Raw genomic sequence first — 16376 nt, 5'->3', positions numbered from 1 at the left:
ATGCCATTTGGCTCTGTTAATGAACGACCTAGAAAGTTCATTAGTACTTGGAAATTAATAACGAGTTAATATTTGAGACATTTAACGAGGCCTTTGTAAATATCATTAGCTTTTGCCGAAGTAAACATGAGATAACTATTAAATCTATATAAGGATTTATTAAAAACTTTAAGTACCCAAAAATTTACAAATCATTTAAAAAATAATAATTAATCAAATGAGTTTTTAGTTCAACTTTTCAAACATAAATTCACACGATCGAAAATTCACACGATCGAAAAAAACGGTGTCCAAGAGGGCTGAGGAATGACAATCGAGAATCATTTTTACTTGGGCATTTATTTGGCCCGTACTCTTCTTGATTTTTTAATAGCGCTTACTGCCAGTTGGCCTTAATAAGCTTGTAATTTATTTTTATATTGACTAAAAACAATTTTTAAATGGTGTACAGGGTGTACAAATTTTGGTTGAAATCATACGGTATCTCTGTTATTAGTAAAGATAGGAGGATGCGATTTGCATAAACCTGTCCTACTTTTTTAACAAACGTAAGATGCTGTAAACAAAATTTTCATATCCCTTTTCATTTCTGAGCTACAGGGTCTTTTCGAAAATGTTGCAATTTGGAATAGCCTCCGTATCTCCGTTATTATAAAAGATATCGAGAAGTCCTGTAGAACTTTTTACATACAGTGGCGTAGTCTATTTTTCTACAAAAAATATTTTTGAAAATTCGAGTTAAAGTTATGTTTTTTCAAATGAAACACCCTGTATGTTTATAAAACATATGATCCGTCTTGCTCTTAGCTTCCCAAAAATATATATCACTCTGTATTTATTTTCATTATTTACTGCAATCTGCAATACTTAAAAGATGCCATTTTCTTATTAGTAGGCCGTGATAACAAAAAATCAAAATGGTATTTACTAAAATAGTCATACACATTTTAAAATTTTATTTGGGAATTAAATGTTTTACTTTAAAACTGTTACCGCTGAATCTATGAATATATGTTTTTCTCTTCTTTGTTTTAACGGGATCTATTATAACGGGATGGGTTAGTAAATACCTAAAAGCTTGCCTGATAACATTCTCCAGGTCTTCGACATTGTTGTAGTTGCTACGATATATTTCATATTTAAAAAATCCCTAAATACACAAATCAAAAACGGACAAATCCGGGAATCAGGGAGACTATCATATGGGTGCATTGGTACCAATTCATTGATTTTGGAAATAGTCATTTAACAATATTCTAATATTTCCAAAGTTGTGAGGGGAGCTCCATCTTGCTGAAAGTATATTTCACGTAAATTAACTAAAGGAATATCTAAAAGTTCCGGTATGATAGTACTGTACTTTGAAATTCGAGAAAAAATATTTTTTTGAAAATATATTTGTGTCAGGATACGTTTAATCTTTTTTTTAAATATTCTAAAATTAGTTTAAAATTCTTGAGAAGTTTTATGTCAATTTTTAGGAAATGACATCTGGAGATTGACCTCGCCAAAGTTATCATCGATTGTCATTCATTGACGCCGTTTTTTCGATCATACAGTATGTTTATTGTAGATTGGCCCTGAATATACCGCTGAGATGAATACCGGTGTCGAGATCAACACCGGTGTCGCGATAAACACCGATGTCGAGATCATCACCAGTATCGGTGTTGTCACCGGTATACCGTATAGCCCATATTTGGCCACCGGTGTCAGTCCAAGGCCGGTTTTAAACCGGTGTACCGGTGTTTGAAAGAAGCCTACTTTAACTATACAAGGTTTAGCAACTTAGCAAGCTTAAAATCTATGGGCCAAGGAAAGGTACAATTTTGACAGACAAAATCCAAAAACGACAAATACTCAATTTATTTTTGAAATAAAATATCGGAAAAATCGCTATTTATAAATATTGTATTGAACAAATTGACTAGTGGCAGTAATAGTACCGTATGATCGAAAAAAAAACGGCGTCCAGTTGGCTTGGAAATGACGATCGATAACATTTCCCATTTAATTTTACATATAAAATGACAGCGATCTTTATTTCATAGCCATCGTTGACGCCGTTTTTATTCGATCATACGGTATTTTTTGTTACATCGTTTACATAGAGTAAATAGTACTTTTTCAAGTATAATTAAAAAAACAAGCTTTACTACTTGATTTTTTCCATATAAAATAGTAACTTGTTTATCATGTCAAAGTGTCAAAATCAATAAATTTATACAGATAATAATGACCCCTTTAGATATTTTTTAGGACATAATTTCGAATGGTCTTAATGGAAGACACATTTTATGCTATACAAATAAACAGACTCGAAGTAAAAGAAAATAATAATTTATTTTTTATGTAATGGAGTTTTACTAGATTGTCCTAGAAGAATTAAATTTGAGGAAAAATATTTTGATTTTGGTATTGATTATGGTTTCAAGAGAGACATGTCAAAAACATTCTCAACTTTTTGGCGCTTGAAACAATATTCCAGTAATGATTTGTTTCGAATAGCAATATTTTTACATATTTCCCTGAAAATGTTATTTTTGCGTTCCCCATACCTCAAATAAGAAGTACTTTATCATAAATACACAAAATAATCCAGGGTATATCGGAAAATTGTTCATAAACTTGTTTACATGCCATGATTGGCAGGCGGAATGTTTTTCGTGTAAATATTCCCAGCGCATTTAAAATTAACGCTTTTTACGATAGGTGAGTGTTTTGTTGTTCTTTCTACTTAAACTATAAACTTTTCAACTAAATTGATTATTTTAGGTGAAAACGTTCAAAATGAATCTACCGAATTTCTTGTTGAGAAGGACAAAAGTGGAACAAATTCAAAAAGGTTACAAATCGGATGATGAAAGCAGAAATATATTTATTTCGCTCAAGTTTTTTATGGTATTTTCTCAAGTCCTCGGCCTTCTACCTCAGGAGAACATTAGGAGAAATCTGGAGGATATGAGATTTAAATGGCTGAGTTTTAAAATGCTGTACACGATTGCTCTTATTTGTTCTTTGGCAGTAGCTGTTTTTTCTTGTCTAATTTACTGGGCTACCAATGGATGTAGTATTGATGATATTGGTAAGAGATTTTATTATAAATTTAATATTAATAGTGATAGGTTTTGAATTAAAAATTAAAAAAAAAAGATTTTGAGTTTCTTTAATCATATTCATAGTTAATGATTACTCTGAACAACAGGAATAGATTAGATGATTTCTTTTCTGTTTGCCGACTTTAGTATAGTGTATTTTAGTATTATACCGGGTGAGTCTTAAATAAATGGAAATATTTTCAGGATTGGTAGATCTCGGTAAAAGAAACATCTTTTCTCTTTGCTGTTTTTGAAATAAGTCTAAAATAACCGAATTATTTTATTATGAAAATTTAAAAAAATAATTTCTTGGTTAAATTTTGAGAACCACTGGGTCCTTTCTGGGTTTTCTTTCTTGTATATTTAGACGACTACTTATGTTGCCATATTAATAAGAAATTATAATTTTTAACTAAAAACTAAAAAAAAATTCAAAATTTTCAATTTTTTTACCGAAAAAAACCATATAGACGTGTTTCTGGAGTCGAAATATACTGCCCCAAAAAATATTTGCATTTATTTAAGACTCGCCCTGTATACCGGGTGCGTCTCAAAAGTGGCTCAACCCTATAACTTTCTTATTTTTTCAGATAAAAAAACGAGATTTAGTATGTTAGTATATGACATAAATTGGGATTGACTGACGTAGTCAACTGTTCTCGGTCACTTAAATGACAACAACAATTTTTGATTTTTAAATGGCACCATCGGTATTTTTTTACTTTATTCGATAGAAAATTACACTCTGAATCGAATGACATATCATATGTCAACTTTTGACATAGTCACTCAAAAACAAATTGTATTTTAAATTTCAATCTAGAGTGCCGCGGCTGTATTAAAAACACTAATTTTTAATCAAGGAGCCTTGGAAAAATACATTTGATCGTCTAATGTTTTTAGTGTCTTGTCCTGGCCGGTTAAAAAATGCTCAAATCGTATTTTTAATCATATCTCAATTTTTTCAAATAGAACAAGGGTGGCTCTTTAGCATATTTAGAAAAAGCATTCTTTTACGAATAATTTGATACCACACACTTGATATTTCGAGTGAAATTGTCGTTATTAACAGCATGTTACAATTTCAAATAAACCATATGCGAAAATGTCAAAAGTTGACGTGTGATACGTCATTCGATTCAGAGTGTCATTTTCTATGGAATAAAGTAAAAAAATACCGACGGCGCCATTTAAAAATCAAAAGTTGTAGTAATTTCCGGTGAAACCGGAAGTGACCGAAAACAAATGAAAACGTCAATAAATTCCAATTTATGTCATATACTAACATATCAAATCTCGTTTATTTATCTAAAAAAAAAAATAAAAAAGCCACTTTTGAGACGCACCCGGAATTTGTCAAAATTTTGTACATAAATAAATAAATAAGTAAATAAATAAATAAATGCCTTTATTGTCAAAAAAATTTACAATTTGTAGACAAAGGTAAAATAAACAAACAAAATAAACAAACAAGGTACACAAACAAACAAACAAAAGATAATACAAAACATTATACAAATAATATTGTCAGTCTTATTGTTTAAAATAAACATTTATATAAATGTTTACAATGTCAAAGAATAAAAAAAGTAAAAATAAAAATACCTGAAATTTAGTATATAATTTTAGGTAATTTACTTCTGTCCAACTTTAGAAATAGAAACATACAATATGAGCCTAAAAATTTGCAACATTTGGTATTTTTTTATTATTAATATAATATGTAAGAGTATCAATTTTGACATATGTTTTGTGACAACAGTCATGGAGGAAATATACAAAAAAACTCTTTTAGCATGTAAAAAGTGAAGTTAGATGATGAGTTATAGTCGCAAATATTTCCATACTTGGAGATTGTTAAAGATTTTATTACTGCTAGATATGAATACGACCTCTTTAAATTTGCGTTTTTTCCAACGGGTTTCTTTGTGGACAACCCGGACTTCCGACCATTTTCTGTTGTGCATGGTGTATGGACTACACATGATCTGCAATGCTCGATTTCGTTTTTTCACCTCTTTACGTATATTTTTATAATAATAATTTTTCTTATTCTAATTATTACTTTTTATTTTGTTGGACTTCCCTTACTTAAGAAAACCTTATATGACCAAACACTGATGTGCAGTTAACAAATAAAAATTTGTTAACTGCAGACATGTGTTTCTCTTATTATAATTATACATTGTATAAGTTCGGTGCATTCAAATAATCACATCACAAAAAAAAAGTAAAAGCACGGAATCAGTGATAATTCTGAGCTAAATTTACTAAATGAAAGCTATTTTAAATAATAAACGAATGTGGATATTGCACTCTTACCAGAAATATAGGATCATCATTTGGATAATCATCCAAACACGCATTATTAAAAGTGCTTGTTTGTTGAAATCTTAGTTGTTGTTTATACCACCTAATCTCCAAATTGTTTTTCCTAATTTTGATGGAACTTAATTGTCAGATAGGAGAGTTCTCAGTAAATAAGCTTTAAGCCGTTCGTGGCGCAAATGAATTATTATGTTTATGTTTACTTGTAAGTAATATAGATAAATTAACAATAGAGGTAAACAAACAAGTAATGTTTTTGAGAGAGTACTCAAGTACTCTATCTCTCTATTTATTATATTATCTCTCATTTTTTCATACCCATAAATTTTCATATCATCTTAAAATCAATAGATTATCAACGGTACAAATAGACTATTAAAATAGCCCATTTTTTATAGATCATTTACGTCTTCATCTTTGAAATTTGAAAATTGAAAAATTAACAACAGAATATAAATAATATTTTTATGTAATTTATTCTGTCAAAAATTTATGATACTACTTTTATAATTTATGTTAAGATGAAATACTAAAATAAACTAAATATTATTTAATGTATTTTAGCCATTGCTGTTTCATATGGCGGCTCGCTGGCCAGCATGATTTTGTATCTTCAGTTAGCCAAATCTTGGGAGAAACTGATGAGATCTTGGCATTCTATAGACCTCACTATGAATACCAATTACGGTTATCCCGAAATGTTGGATAGAAAAATTAAACTCTTCATGGCCATGTTTATTTTTTTAGGAATACGTAAGTACTGTCCTATTATATCCTAAACATATATAAAATTAATCAAATTAAGAATGAATTTAGTTATTACGTTAGTTATTACGAATCAGTACTTTCAGTAGAAATTGAAAGATAATGTTGAAACGAAATCATGTTACGTTGGAACTTAAAAAGCGAGGTCATTTGTAAGAACTATCTGTAACAAGTCCTCCAACTAATATGTTGGAGGATTTTGAGTCTTTTTTATACTTCTTTTTAAATCAAAACTATCAGACTTAACAAGCACAGCTTTGGCCACAGCTGTCCTTATATCCTCTTCGGTGGTAACCTCATCAAGGCCTTTAATATGTAAGACCTTTTTATTTGATAGTCTAGTTATATTAACTTCAGGTACTTTAGCCTTAATTTTATTCTTCAGAACTTCAGAACATTTTAAATAGTGATCAAAACTTCTTCCTTTCAGGTTTTGTTGATGTTTTTAACTTCTACCCCAATTTAGGATGGATTTACAGAGCCTTTAATTAGTTTTAAGAGATCAGCATATGATCTGCCACCAATTTGTACCAAAACAGCTTTTTGTCGAGTTAGATTAGGTCGTCTCTTCGCCTCCGGTCGAACAGCTGATGTACTTTTTATAGGGGCTTTAGTACTTTGTGGTTTATTATTAACTATCCTATCCAACTTGTAAGTTGTAATTTGGACAGGCGCATGTCTGAAAATAAGAATTCTATCATTCTGGTAATCATGCTTCCTTCTATACCCGCAAGTTCTGCAACTGATAGTTCGGTCTTTTCGTTTGTTGTCGTGTGATCTTTGATTGACTTTAAGGCTTCAAAAATTGTTTTATCGTCGGTTGCAATTGCATCAATTGTATAAATGCGGCCAGTCTAGCACCCTGTATGTAGCGCTTGCTAACTAAATAAATAACTCAATTCACAGTTAATAAACCATTTTACTCCACATTATAGATATTTTATAGCGTTATCATTTATTGCTCCATAAATCTGAGATACACAACAAATGAAAAAATGCTTAATACACTTCTGGCATATTGTTAAATAATAAAAAACAGTAATATAAAATCTGCTATATTTTGTCCTCTTTCGAAGCAAAACTGCAAAGCTGCTAATCCAATCAAACTCTAAGCTAGTTATTAATATACCTATACTAAACCTATAATCGCAGTTGTCATGTAATATTTACAGGGTGGTCTAAATTGTATTCGGAAAACTTCGGCAGCATATTGTAAAGATAATATGTAATAATAATAATTTATATCCTAAAATGTTTCGTTTCATTTTGGCATCATTCTACATCCTACACAAAATTGGTGTATGGGTCTTTTTTGATATGATAAATTGGACTTGTATGACTGATACTTGTAGGGGGCGCCATCTAATAGGGGTGCCGTAATAATACTATTTTTTAACTGGTTTGAAAAGCAATAATTTTTCTTCCATGCCTATATAAAGCTACTGAGGAAAAATATACATTTCCACGGTATTTTACGTAAAAAAGATCATAATATGATCATTGCCAAAAATTAAACATGTCGACTAGATAGTTATCAGGCTAAAATAATAAATTTGAAATATTTTTGTGTCAAAGGTTCAGAAACATCATAATTTTTTCTAGAAAAAAATATTATTAATTAAAGAAATTCTCTTTCAACATTAAATATATGTTTTTTTTGGATTCAAATAAAAAATATAAAATATTTTTATTATTTTTCAATTTTTTTTTTTTAGTTGACTATATGTTATGTGCTGGTAATTTGTATGAGCATTTGACAAATCAGTATGGAAAAAATTTGACAACCCAGGTATATTACAACACTTCATTTCCTCAACTGTTTGCATACGTTCCTTATACTTATTTCACAGCAATCTTTTGTTCCGTAAGTAGAACTAAATCTGTTTTATTTTTGATGTATTTTTTGTCAGATATATTTTCAACTATTGAATTATTTTCAGATAATCACCGTACACTCCAACTTAACATGGGCATTTAATGATTTATTTATTATAATTCTGAGTACCGCATTAGCTTTAAGATTTCAACAGATATCTCAACGCTTGAATAAGGAGAGATTTAAGGTATACAAAAGTTCACAAATCTACCGTAACACAAATAATGATTAAACCTAGAGTTTTAATGACCTGTATCAATGCGTCTGTTTTAATCATGCTGTTGAATTATAGTAGATTTATGATAATATCTGTTGTAAAGTCTAATGTAAAGTGCCAAATTAAATTGTAGATCACATCGATTCCTATGAACCAAAGAATATACCAAGAAAAAGAACGGGAACTGCCTTACTGAAAAAATTTTTGAATAATTTTATTTTATATGTTATTACAATCTATAAGGATTATATCTTTTTTGACTGGATTGCTTCCCATCATATAAAGGTTTCCTTGTTGACCCGTCCTTTGGCTGAACTCGTTGACTCTGGTTGATCTTTTAGATCTTCTCAGGTTCCTTCTCAGTAAATTTGTTTTTGTAAACTTAATCTTATACCTATGTTGTCATATTAACAAGAAATTATGTTTTTTAACTAAAAACTAAAAAAATTCCCGAAGTTTTCAATTGTTTTTTCGCGGAAAAAACCTCATAGGCGTGTTTCCTGGATTGAACTATACTACCATAAAATACTTGTACTTATTTCTGGGACACCCTGTATATTACAGTCAGTATGTCCCCGGATTGTCTTTACAAGAGGAAAAACTTTTTAATTATTGACTTTTTGAAAAAAATACGTTCTTCATAAGAATTTTTGCTTGTTGTAAAATGGCGTTTATAATTTTCTAAATATCCATACCACTTTAGAAAAATAAAAAAAAAACATAAAAATGTAGTTTTTAAATGTAATTTTTCCCCACTTCTTAAAAACTTCTAGGAAGATCTTTTAGATCTTCCTGTTGAAGTGTAAGAAACAAATACATTTGTAAGATGTAAGAAACAAATACATTTGTTTTTACAAATGTATTTTTTTCACTTATTGAATCCATTTGTTTTAATTACTGAAAAAATAATATTAAGAATATTTAACCTTTAATTTTATTTCGAATGTAAAATATTCTTTTTCAATAATTTTATTTTATATGTTATAACAATCTATAAGGATTATATCTTTTTTGACAGGATTTCTTCCCATCATATAAAGGTTTCCTTGTTGACCCGTCCTTTGACTGAACTCGTTGACTCGTCCTTGATTCATTCTAATTCGTTCTAAGTCAATCCCTGATTCGTTCTAAGTCAGAGGCGCCTTCTATTGTAGGGTTTGGAATTAAATTAATTAATTACGTAATTTTACTCTAAACTATCACTTTAAATACGAAAACACTCCTAAAACTTATTTTTTACTCAATATTAACAAGTCTAATTCGAAACATTATTATGTGTTGTGTAAAAAATATTTTTTAGCAGTCAAATTTATACATAGGAATAAATAAAAGTAAAACGTCATTTATTATAATAAAACAAGACCAGCGTAATGCGCCCAAAGTTTTGAAATTGAATTAAATATACCGGGTGCGTCTCAAAAGTTGCTCATCTCTATAACTTTTTTTATTTTTTCAGATAAAAAAAGTTTTGGTATGTTAGTATATGACATAAATTGGGATTGATTGACGTATTCAATTTTTTTGGTCATTTCCTGTTTCACCGGAAATGACTACAACTTTTGATTTTTAAATGGCACCCTTGGTATTTTTTACTTTATTCGGTAAACAATGACATTCTGAATAGAATGACGCCATATGTCAACTTTTGACATTCTCACTAGAGTGCTATGGCTATGTAAAAAACACTAATTTTTAGTGAAGGAGCCTTGGAAAAATAAATTTGATCGTCTAATGTTTTTACTGTCTTGTTCTGGCCAGTTAGAAAATGCTCAAATCGTATTTTTAATCATATCTCAATTTTTTCAAATGGAACGAGGGTGTCTTGTTAGCACATTTGAAAAAAGCATTTTTTTACGAATAATTTGATATCAGACACTTGGTATTTCGAGTCAAATTTTCGTTACGAATCGCAAGTTTAATTCAAAGTTAATTTCAAATGAATGATATGCGAAAATGTCAAAAGTTGACATATGATATGTCATTCTATTCAGAGTGTTATCTTCTATCGAATAAAGTAAAAAAATACTGAAGGTGCCATTTACAAATCAAAAGTTGTAGTAACCGTTGAAACAGGAAGTGACCAAAAACAATTGAATCAATCAATCCTAATTTATGTCATATACCTACTAATATACCAAATCTCGTTTTTTAACAAAAAAAAAAAAAGTTATAGGTGCAGGTAAAGGTAAAGCACCCGGTATACCGGATGCGTCTCAAAAGTGGCTCACCCCTTTAACATTTTTATGTTTTCAGATAAAAAAACGAGATTTGGTATGTTAGTATATGACATAAATTAGGATTGATTGACGTATTCAGTTGTTTTTGGCCACTTCCTTTTTCACCGGAAATAACTAGAACGTTGGATTTTTAAACAACACCCTCGGTATTTTTTTACTTTATACGATTGAAAATGACACACTTAATAGAATGACCCCTGTATATTTATATATCATATGATCCGCCTTGATATAAACTTCTGAAAAATACATATCACTCTATATTTATTTTCATTATTTACTGCAATATTTAAAATATATCATTTTGTTATTAGTAGGCCGTGATAAATAACAAAAAAATCAAAATGGTATTTACTAAAATAGTCATACACATATTAAATTTTTTTTTGGGATTGATATATTTTACTTTTGCATTGTTACCAGTGAACCTCTGAATATATTTTTCTTTTTTTTTATAACGGAAATTATTATAAGGGGATGGGTCTGCAAATATCTAAAAGCTTGCATTATTTTGGTATACTAGGTATGCTATGGTAAACAATTTCCAGGAGTTCAACATTGTTGTAGTTGCCACGATATATTTCATATTTCAAAAATCCTCAAAATCAGAAATCGAGAACGGAAAAATCTGGGAATCAGGGAGGCCATCATATGGGGCCATTGGTTCCAATTCATTGATTTGAGAAATAATAATTTAACAAAATTCTAACACTTTCAAAGTTGTGAGGAGAGCCCCATCTTACTGAAAGTATATTTCACGTAAATTAGCTAAAGGAATATCCAAAAAGTTCCGGTGCAGTAGCTTCCAAGATTTACAAATAGCGGTTAGAGAGTTAAATTTCCCTATATATAAAAATGTATTAGTGGCTCCCAAAATAAAACAAGAGGCATATGGCAGTATACTTTTAATAGTTCTTTATTTTCTTTTATTATCAATCATGGCCTACTAATAAATATGATCCTTTTAATAAAAACTTTTAAATATTGCAGTAAATAGTGAAAATAAATATAGAGTGATATATATTTTTGAGAAGCTTATGGTAACCAAACCAAGCCAGAGCATGTAAGAATAACATTTTTTGCTAAATTTCGCCACCCTTGTTGCATGATGTGTAATATATGTAATGTTACACATCTTTTTTTTTCAATAAAGACGATTATTGTTATTATTATTATTATATAATTTATAAATATGCAGGGTGTTCCATTTAAGAAAACATAACTTTAGTTCATATCTTTAAAAATGTTGTTTTCGTAGAAGAACAAACTGCCACTGTATTTTACGTAAAAAGTTCTACATTTAACAGTTTTCACCTTCTCGATACCTTTAACAATAACAGAGATACAAGGGGTGTTCTAAATTGCAAAATTTTCAAAAAGACCCTGTAGCTCTGAAACGAAGAGGGCTATGAAAATTTTGTTTACGGTATCTTCCATTTGACAAAAACTGGGACGGGTTTGTGCAAACCGCACTCTTCTATCTTTACTAATAACGGAGATACAGTATGATTTCAACTAAAATGGGATACCCTGTACAGGATACAGCGTCAGAGCGACTAGGTTTACAGCTAGTTTAGTAGCATATAAAAAACGAATTTAAATTTGCATTTATTTGATTAAAATTTATTTTTTTTAGATTAACCCGCTATCATTTTGGCGCAGCATACGGGAAGATTACGACAGGTTGGCAAGTTTTTGCAAAGAACTGGACAGTCATATTTCTTCTATAGTACTGCTGTCATACTTTCTCAATATCTTCTTTTTATTAATTCAACTGTATCACAGCCTGGAGTATGCCCATATGTTATTATAATCTATTTTCTTACTAATTGGTATTTTTTGCAGACCTATATCATTAATAGTCAGAAAAATATATTGTATTTTTTCTTTTGGCTATTTGATTTTGAAAACAAGTTCTGTCTCATTGTACGCTGCATGGATTAACGATGAAAGCAAAGCACCAACAAACGTACTGAACTCAGTAGACTCATCACTGTACAACGTTGAGGTATAATTAATTTGTTTTTGAGTAACCATAAAAAATAGACTACAAAAAATAATATACTGTGCGGTGTCTCTCACATGACGCGGAGCCTCCAAAGAAATTGAGAGTTTGTATTGAAATGATAGTTTGGAAACATATGTATGTTAATTTAGAGCATTTCTCTTCATTTATTTAATTTTACGCAAGATAGTTGAGTTTTTTGTGGGACGTCCTACACAGGGTGTTTTAAAAAACATGTGCCATCTCTCGTGAGGAGATTCCTCAAGTAAAAATAAAATTTATTTTTCTTATCAACATAGGTCCGAATCTGCTTTGTTTCGCAGCTACAGGGTATTACATTTTTAATACTTTTTCGATTTATTACAATTTTCTTCGAACTACTTTTTCCGTTTCGATTGAAATTTTGTGGGTAAAAGTTACTATAAATACGACATATTTTAATACTAAAAAAGTGTCGACATATTCACCAGTGACGTACATATGGGTAATCACTGGAATATTTTTCTAAAAAAAGTATGTACGACACTGATTTTTTCTCTTGTTAGCGAAATAATATAAGCAGTTTAATACCGATTAAAAGTTGTCTTTTGATATTTTGTCTCTATTGATTTTATCCTCCTTGATAAGATAAACACAACTTTATTAATTTGGCTTGATCCCAGTTTAATAGCAACCTTTAAAAAAATTTAATATCATTAACTTGCGAAACTTTTAAAAGTACTTATGGATTCCTCATCAAAAAATATGAAAAAAAGTTCCTATGAACATGGGTATGGAAAACTAACAGGATGTTAAAACTTTTTAAAATTATTTTTTTTGTAATTATCTTAAATACCATTATTTTTTTATTTTAAATCACTGTAGGTTGGACTAATAGTAATAATAACTAATAGTGATAATATTTAATAATAAATTAGGTAAAATATATAATTTAATAATTTTATTTTTATTTTAATTTTATTAATTTTGATTAATAAAATTTGCATTTATCTCATCAAGAAGGCCGAATTTGACAAACTAACCAGGATTCATTTCAATACAAACTGTGGTTTTCCTTAAAGCCTTTGCTGTCTTATGAGAGGCGCCACCCTGTATAATTTGTTTTATTTGCGATACAAGACATAAGAGTGCACAATATAGGGTGAACCAAAAAAATTTTTTTTTCTTTTTAGTTACCGTGAAAATATCGTTCAGGATGATGAAATATGAATTTTTATTTACTCCACTCATTTGAAAGTTATTGAAGGTTAAAGTTGAACTTCAAATCGTATATGATAACTTCCACAATTTTTTAATATTTTATCACGAAATATTGGCTCATAAACATAAACTATCATATTTTATTACGAAATATTTGCTCAATATTTTATGTTTTTGAGCCATTATTTCGTGTTAAAATATAAAAATTTGTGGAAGGTATCATATACGGTTTGAAGTTGAATTTTAACCTTCAGTAACTTTCAAATAAGTCGATTAAATGAAAATTCATGTCAGACGTTTTTTGAAGACGTAATAAAATTCCAAAAAAAATTGTTTCCCCGTGAATTTTTTTTCATCATCCTGAGCGATATTTTCTAAAAAGCTTTTAACTAAAAAGAAAAAAAATATTTTTTTTTGGTGCATCCTACTGTACAACTGTGTTCTTAGTTCTAAACTTGTACAAATGTACAACAAAAAATCAAAAAGAAGTTATCAAATGTGGTTTTGATGGCTGCATTAAGGCTATGGCTGTCAGAGCATAGCCTTAAGACTAGGGTGTATTCCGTTGCTTACCTTGGTTATGGTTTTATGTTCCGTTTCTATCGGTTTCCTGAAAGTTTTCTTATTACGGAACACGGTTCCTGAAAAATTCGGTTATAACTGTCACCAAACTAACCAGCGCGAGAAGGCTGGTTTTTCTGGTTTTGTTTGTCAATCAATGTCATTTATGAGAAGGAAATCAAGCAAATATTGGAAGTTCGAGTGAAATTCTCATTTTATCTCTAAAATTTGTAATAATGTTTTGTATTTACATCCAAAAGCAATGGAGGTAGGCAGTAAAGGTAAATAAATTTAATTAACTAAATAGAATGACTTTTAGGACCATTTAAACTTATCATGCAGCCATTGTTTCTTAAAGTCAGGAACATTTAAAGAAAACATGAAAAACAAGACAACAAATAATCGTGAATGTTTTGTAAGCTATAAAATATAAATATTGATTAGATTTGTTTATTTATTATTGATCTGTTTTAATAGTCGATCTGCAAATCTTCACTTGGGCTGTCTAACGAGTTTAACAGTTTATTAATAAAGTACACATTAAAAATGTATAAAAGATAAATTTTATAGTAGAGGTATTGAAATTTAGAAAACGTCAACATTTGACATTTCCAGTATTTTACCAAACCGTTCCGTATCCAACCGATGTTTTTCAGGAACCGCTCTTTGCCGTAGTTTACCGGTCTGGTTCGCCTGGTTTTGCCACGGAATACAGCCTAAGTGATATTTTTTTACTGTTATTCTATTCATTTATTTCAATTTTTGTTAACATTCAATTTGTATGCACATTACATCAAAGATTATGTAATCAGTAACTTCTATGGTCATTTAGGCCTTGGAAAATTGCAGATAAGTAATAATACAAAAGTCTAATATTTTATTTGTTTCAGATTCGACGACTATTGGTCCAGATCAGCTTTGACAAAACTGCTTTAACAGGTTGTAAAATGTTTTCAGTCAAAAGAGGCATAATACTAAGCGTTAGTTTACTACTAATAATTATTTTGGTCATTTAACTATTTTATGCTCTTTTAGGTAGCCAGTGCTATAGTAACGTACGAACTGGTACTAATCCAATTCAGTGAAGCTAATTTATATGAAAATACTCCGTAACATGGTGAAATAGCATGTTATATACGAAACAAGATGCAATAGATGTATTAATGTACTTAATGATTTTAATTTCTACTTTAATAAAATTTATTTAACAAATGTTGTTTTAGTTATATTAAAAAGTTGTATTTTTTAAAAAAAATATATTATTCCTTTAATTTCTTGATTATTTACTTACAATCTCAATTTTTATTCAGTGAAAGAATAAATTATCATTTCAATATTTCAAACATACATTTATTCATAATTTTATTGTATACGATTCACATTTATTACCAATCATAAATATACTAAATAAACCATCCCGAAAAGTACTTTTACATACTAAAACATGGATATAATTTTGTTTTTGTTGGTAAAGCATATGATACTATTATACCGTACTATTATTAAAACACTGCATGCTAAAAAACACCCTCAAGTTGGCTTGGAAATGATGACCAATGACATTTTACATATAATTTTAAATATGAAATAGGAGCGATTTTCGATTTTGCTAAGCCAACTCTGATGTCGATTTTTTTCAAAGGTTTGATAATACATATACTAAATCTAAAAATATAACACAAAACATTTAAAATTAATAAGGCTTTGAAAAAATAACACAAATTATAAAAAGAAAAATTAATAGTATTCAGTTCTTATGGCACAATATTGTAATGCAAAAATAAATAACAAAATTAAAAAATATCTTGTCCGTTATCTCTAATTTCTTCACATTTGTTACCCATCGTTAAACTAACATTATTTTTTGTCATATCCAGATAAAAAAGAAATGTTGATATTTTTTCGTATCAAGCATTGTTTAGTGCTGTATTTAACTATTTATTCAATCTAGATAAAAATTATTTGGTTTATTTATGTCAGTTGATGAGGACTAATGTGACATAGCCCATAGAAATGGTAGCGCCACTCTCTAGTAAGCACAAGGTAGCTGGTTCAAATCCAGCTCTGAACATGGGTGTTTGATGTATGT

The 16376-nt window shown here is 29.3% G+C and overlaps 1 protein-coding gene across 2 annotated transcripts; it reads left to right on the top strand.

The window, feature by feature from the left end:
- Nucleotides 1–2582: 2582 nt before the first annotated feature.
- On the top strand, nucleotides 2583–15462 carry LOC115886302 (gustatory receptor for sugar taste 64e-like). Of its 2 annotated transcripts, none has more exons than XM_030905396.1 (9): nucleotides 2583–2712; nucleotides 2776–3085; nucleotides 5991–6179; nucleotides 7907–7980; nucleotides 8132–8254; nucleotides 12158–12312; nucleotides 12367–12529; nucleotides 15178–15267; nucleotides 15323–15462. In XM_030905396.1, exons 2-9 carry the CDS (start codon nucleotides 2791–2793, stop codon nucleotides 15398–15400), a joined length of 1167 nt encoding a protein of 388 aa, XP_030761256.1. In that variant the 5' UTR covers nucleotides 2583–2712; nucleotides 2776–2790; the 3' UTR covers nucleotides 15401–15462. The 2 variants fall into 2 exon arrangements, with proteins under 2 accessions (XP_030761256.1, XP_030761254.1); XM_030905394.1 differs by having other exon boundaries at nucleotides 2584–2712; nucleotides 7907–8055.
- Nucleotides 15463–16376: the final 914 nt, after the last annotated feature.

The sequence above is a fragment of the Sitophilus oryzae genome, unplaced genomic scaffold, assembly GCF_002938485.1.
Source record: "Sitophilus oryzae breed Bouriz unplaced genomic scaffold, Soryzae_2.0 scaffold_482_pilon_pilon, whole genome shotgun sequence".
Taxonomy (NCBI): domain Eukaryota; kingdom Metazoa; phylum Arthropoda; class Insecta; order Coleoptera; family Curculionidae; genus Sitophilus; species Sitophilus oryzae.
This window is presented reverse-complemented; position numbering and strand designations above follow the sequence as displayed.

Excerpts from the sequence above, each read along its gene's own strand:
- LOC115886302 (XM_030905394.1), top strand. The coding sequence starts at position 2,791 with ATGAATCTACCGAATTTCTTGTTGAGAAGGACAAAAGTGGAACAAATT. Across the intron at positions 6,180-7,906 it reads GTTTATTTTTTTAGGAATAC|TTGACTATATGTTATGTGCT; the intron begins GTAAGTACTGTC and ends TTTTTTTTTTAG. Across the intron at positions 8,056-8,131 it reads TCACAGCAATCTTTTGTTCC|ATAATCACCGTACACTCCAA; the intron begins GTAAGTAGAACT and ends AATTATTTTCAG.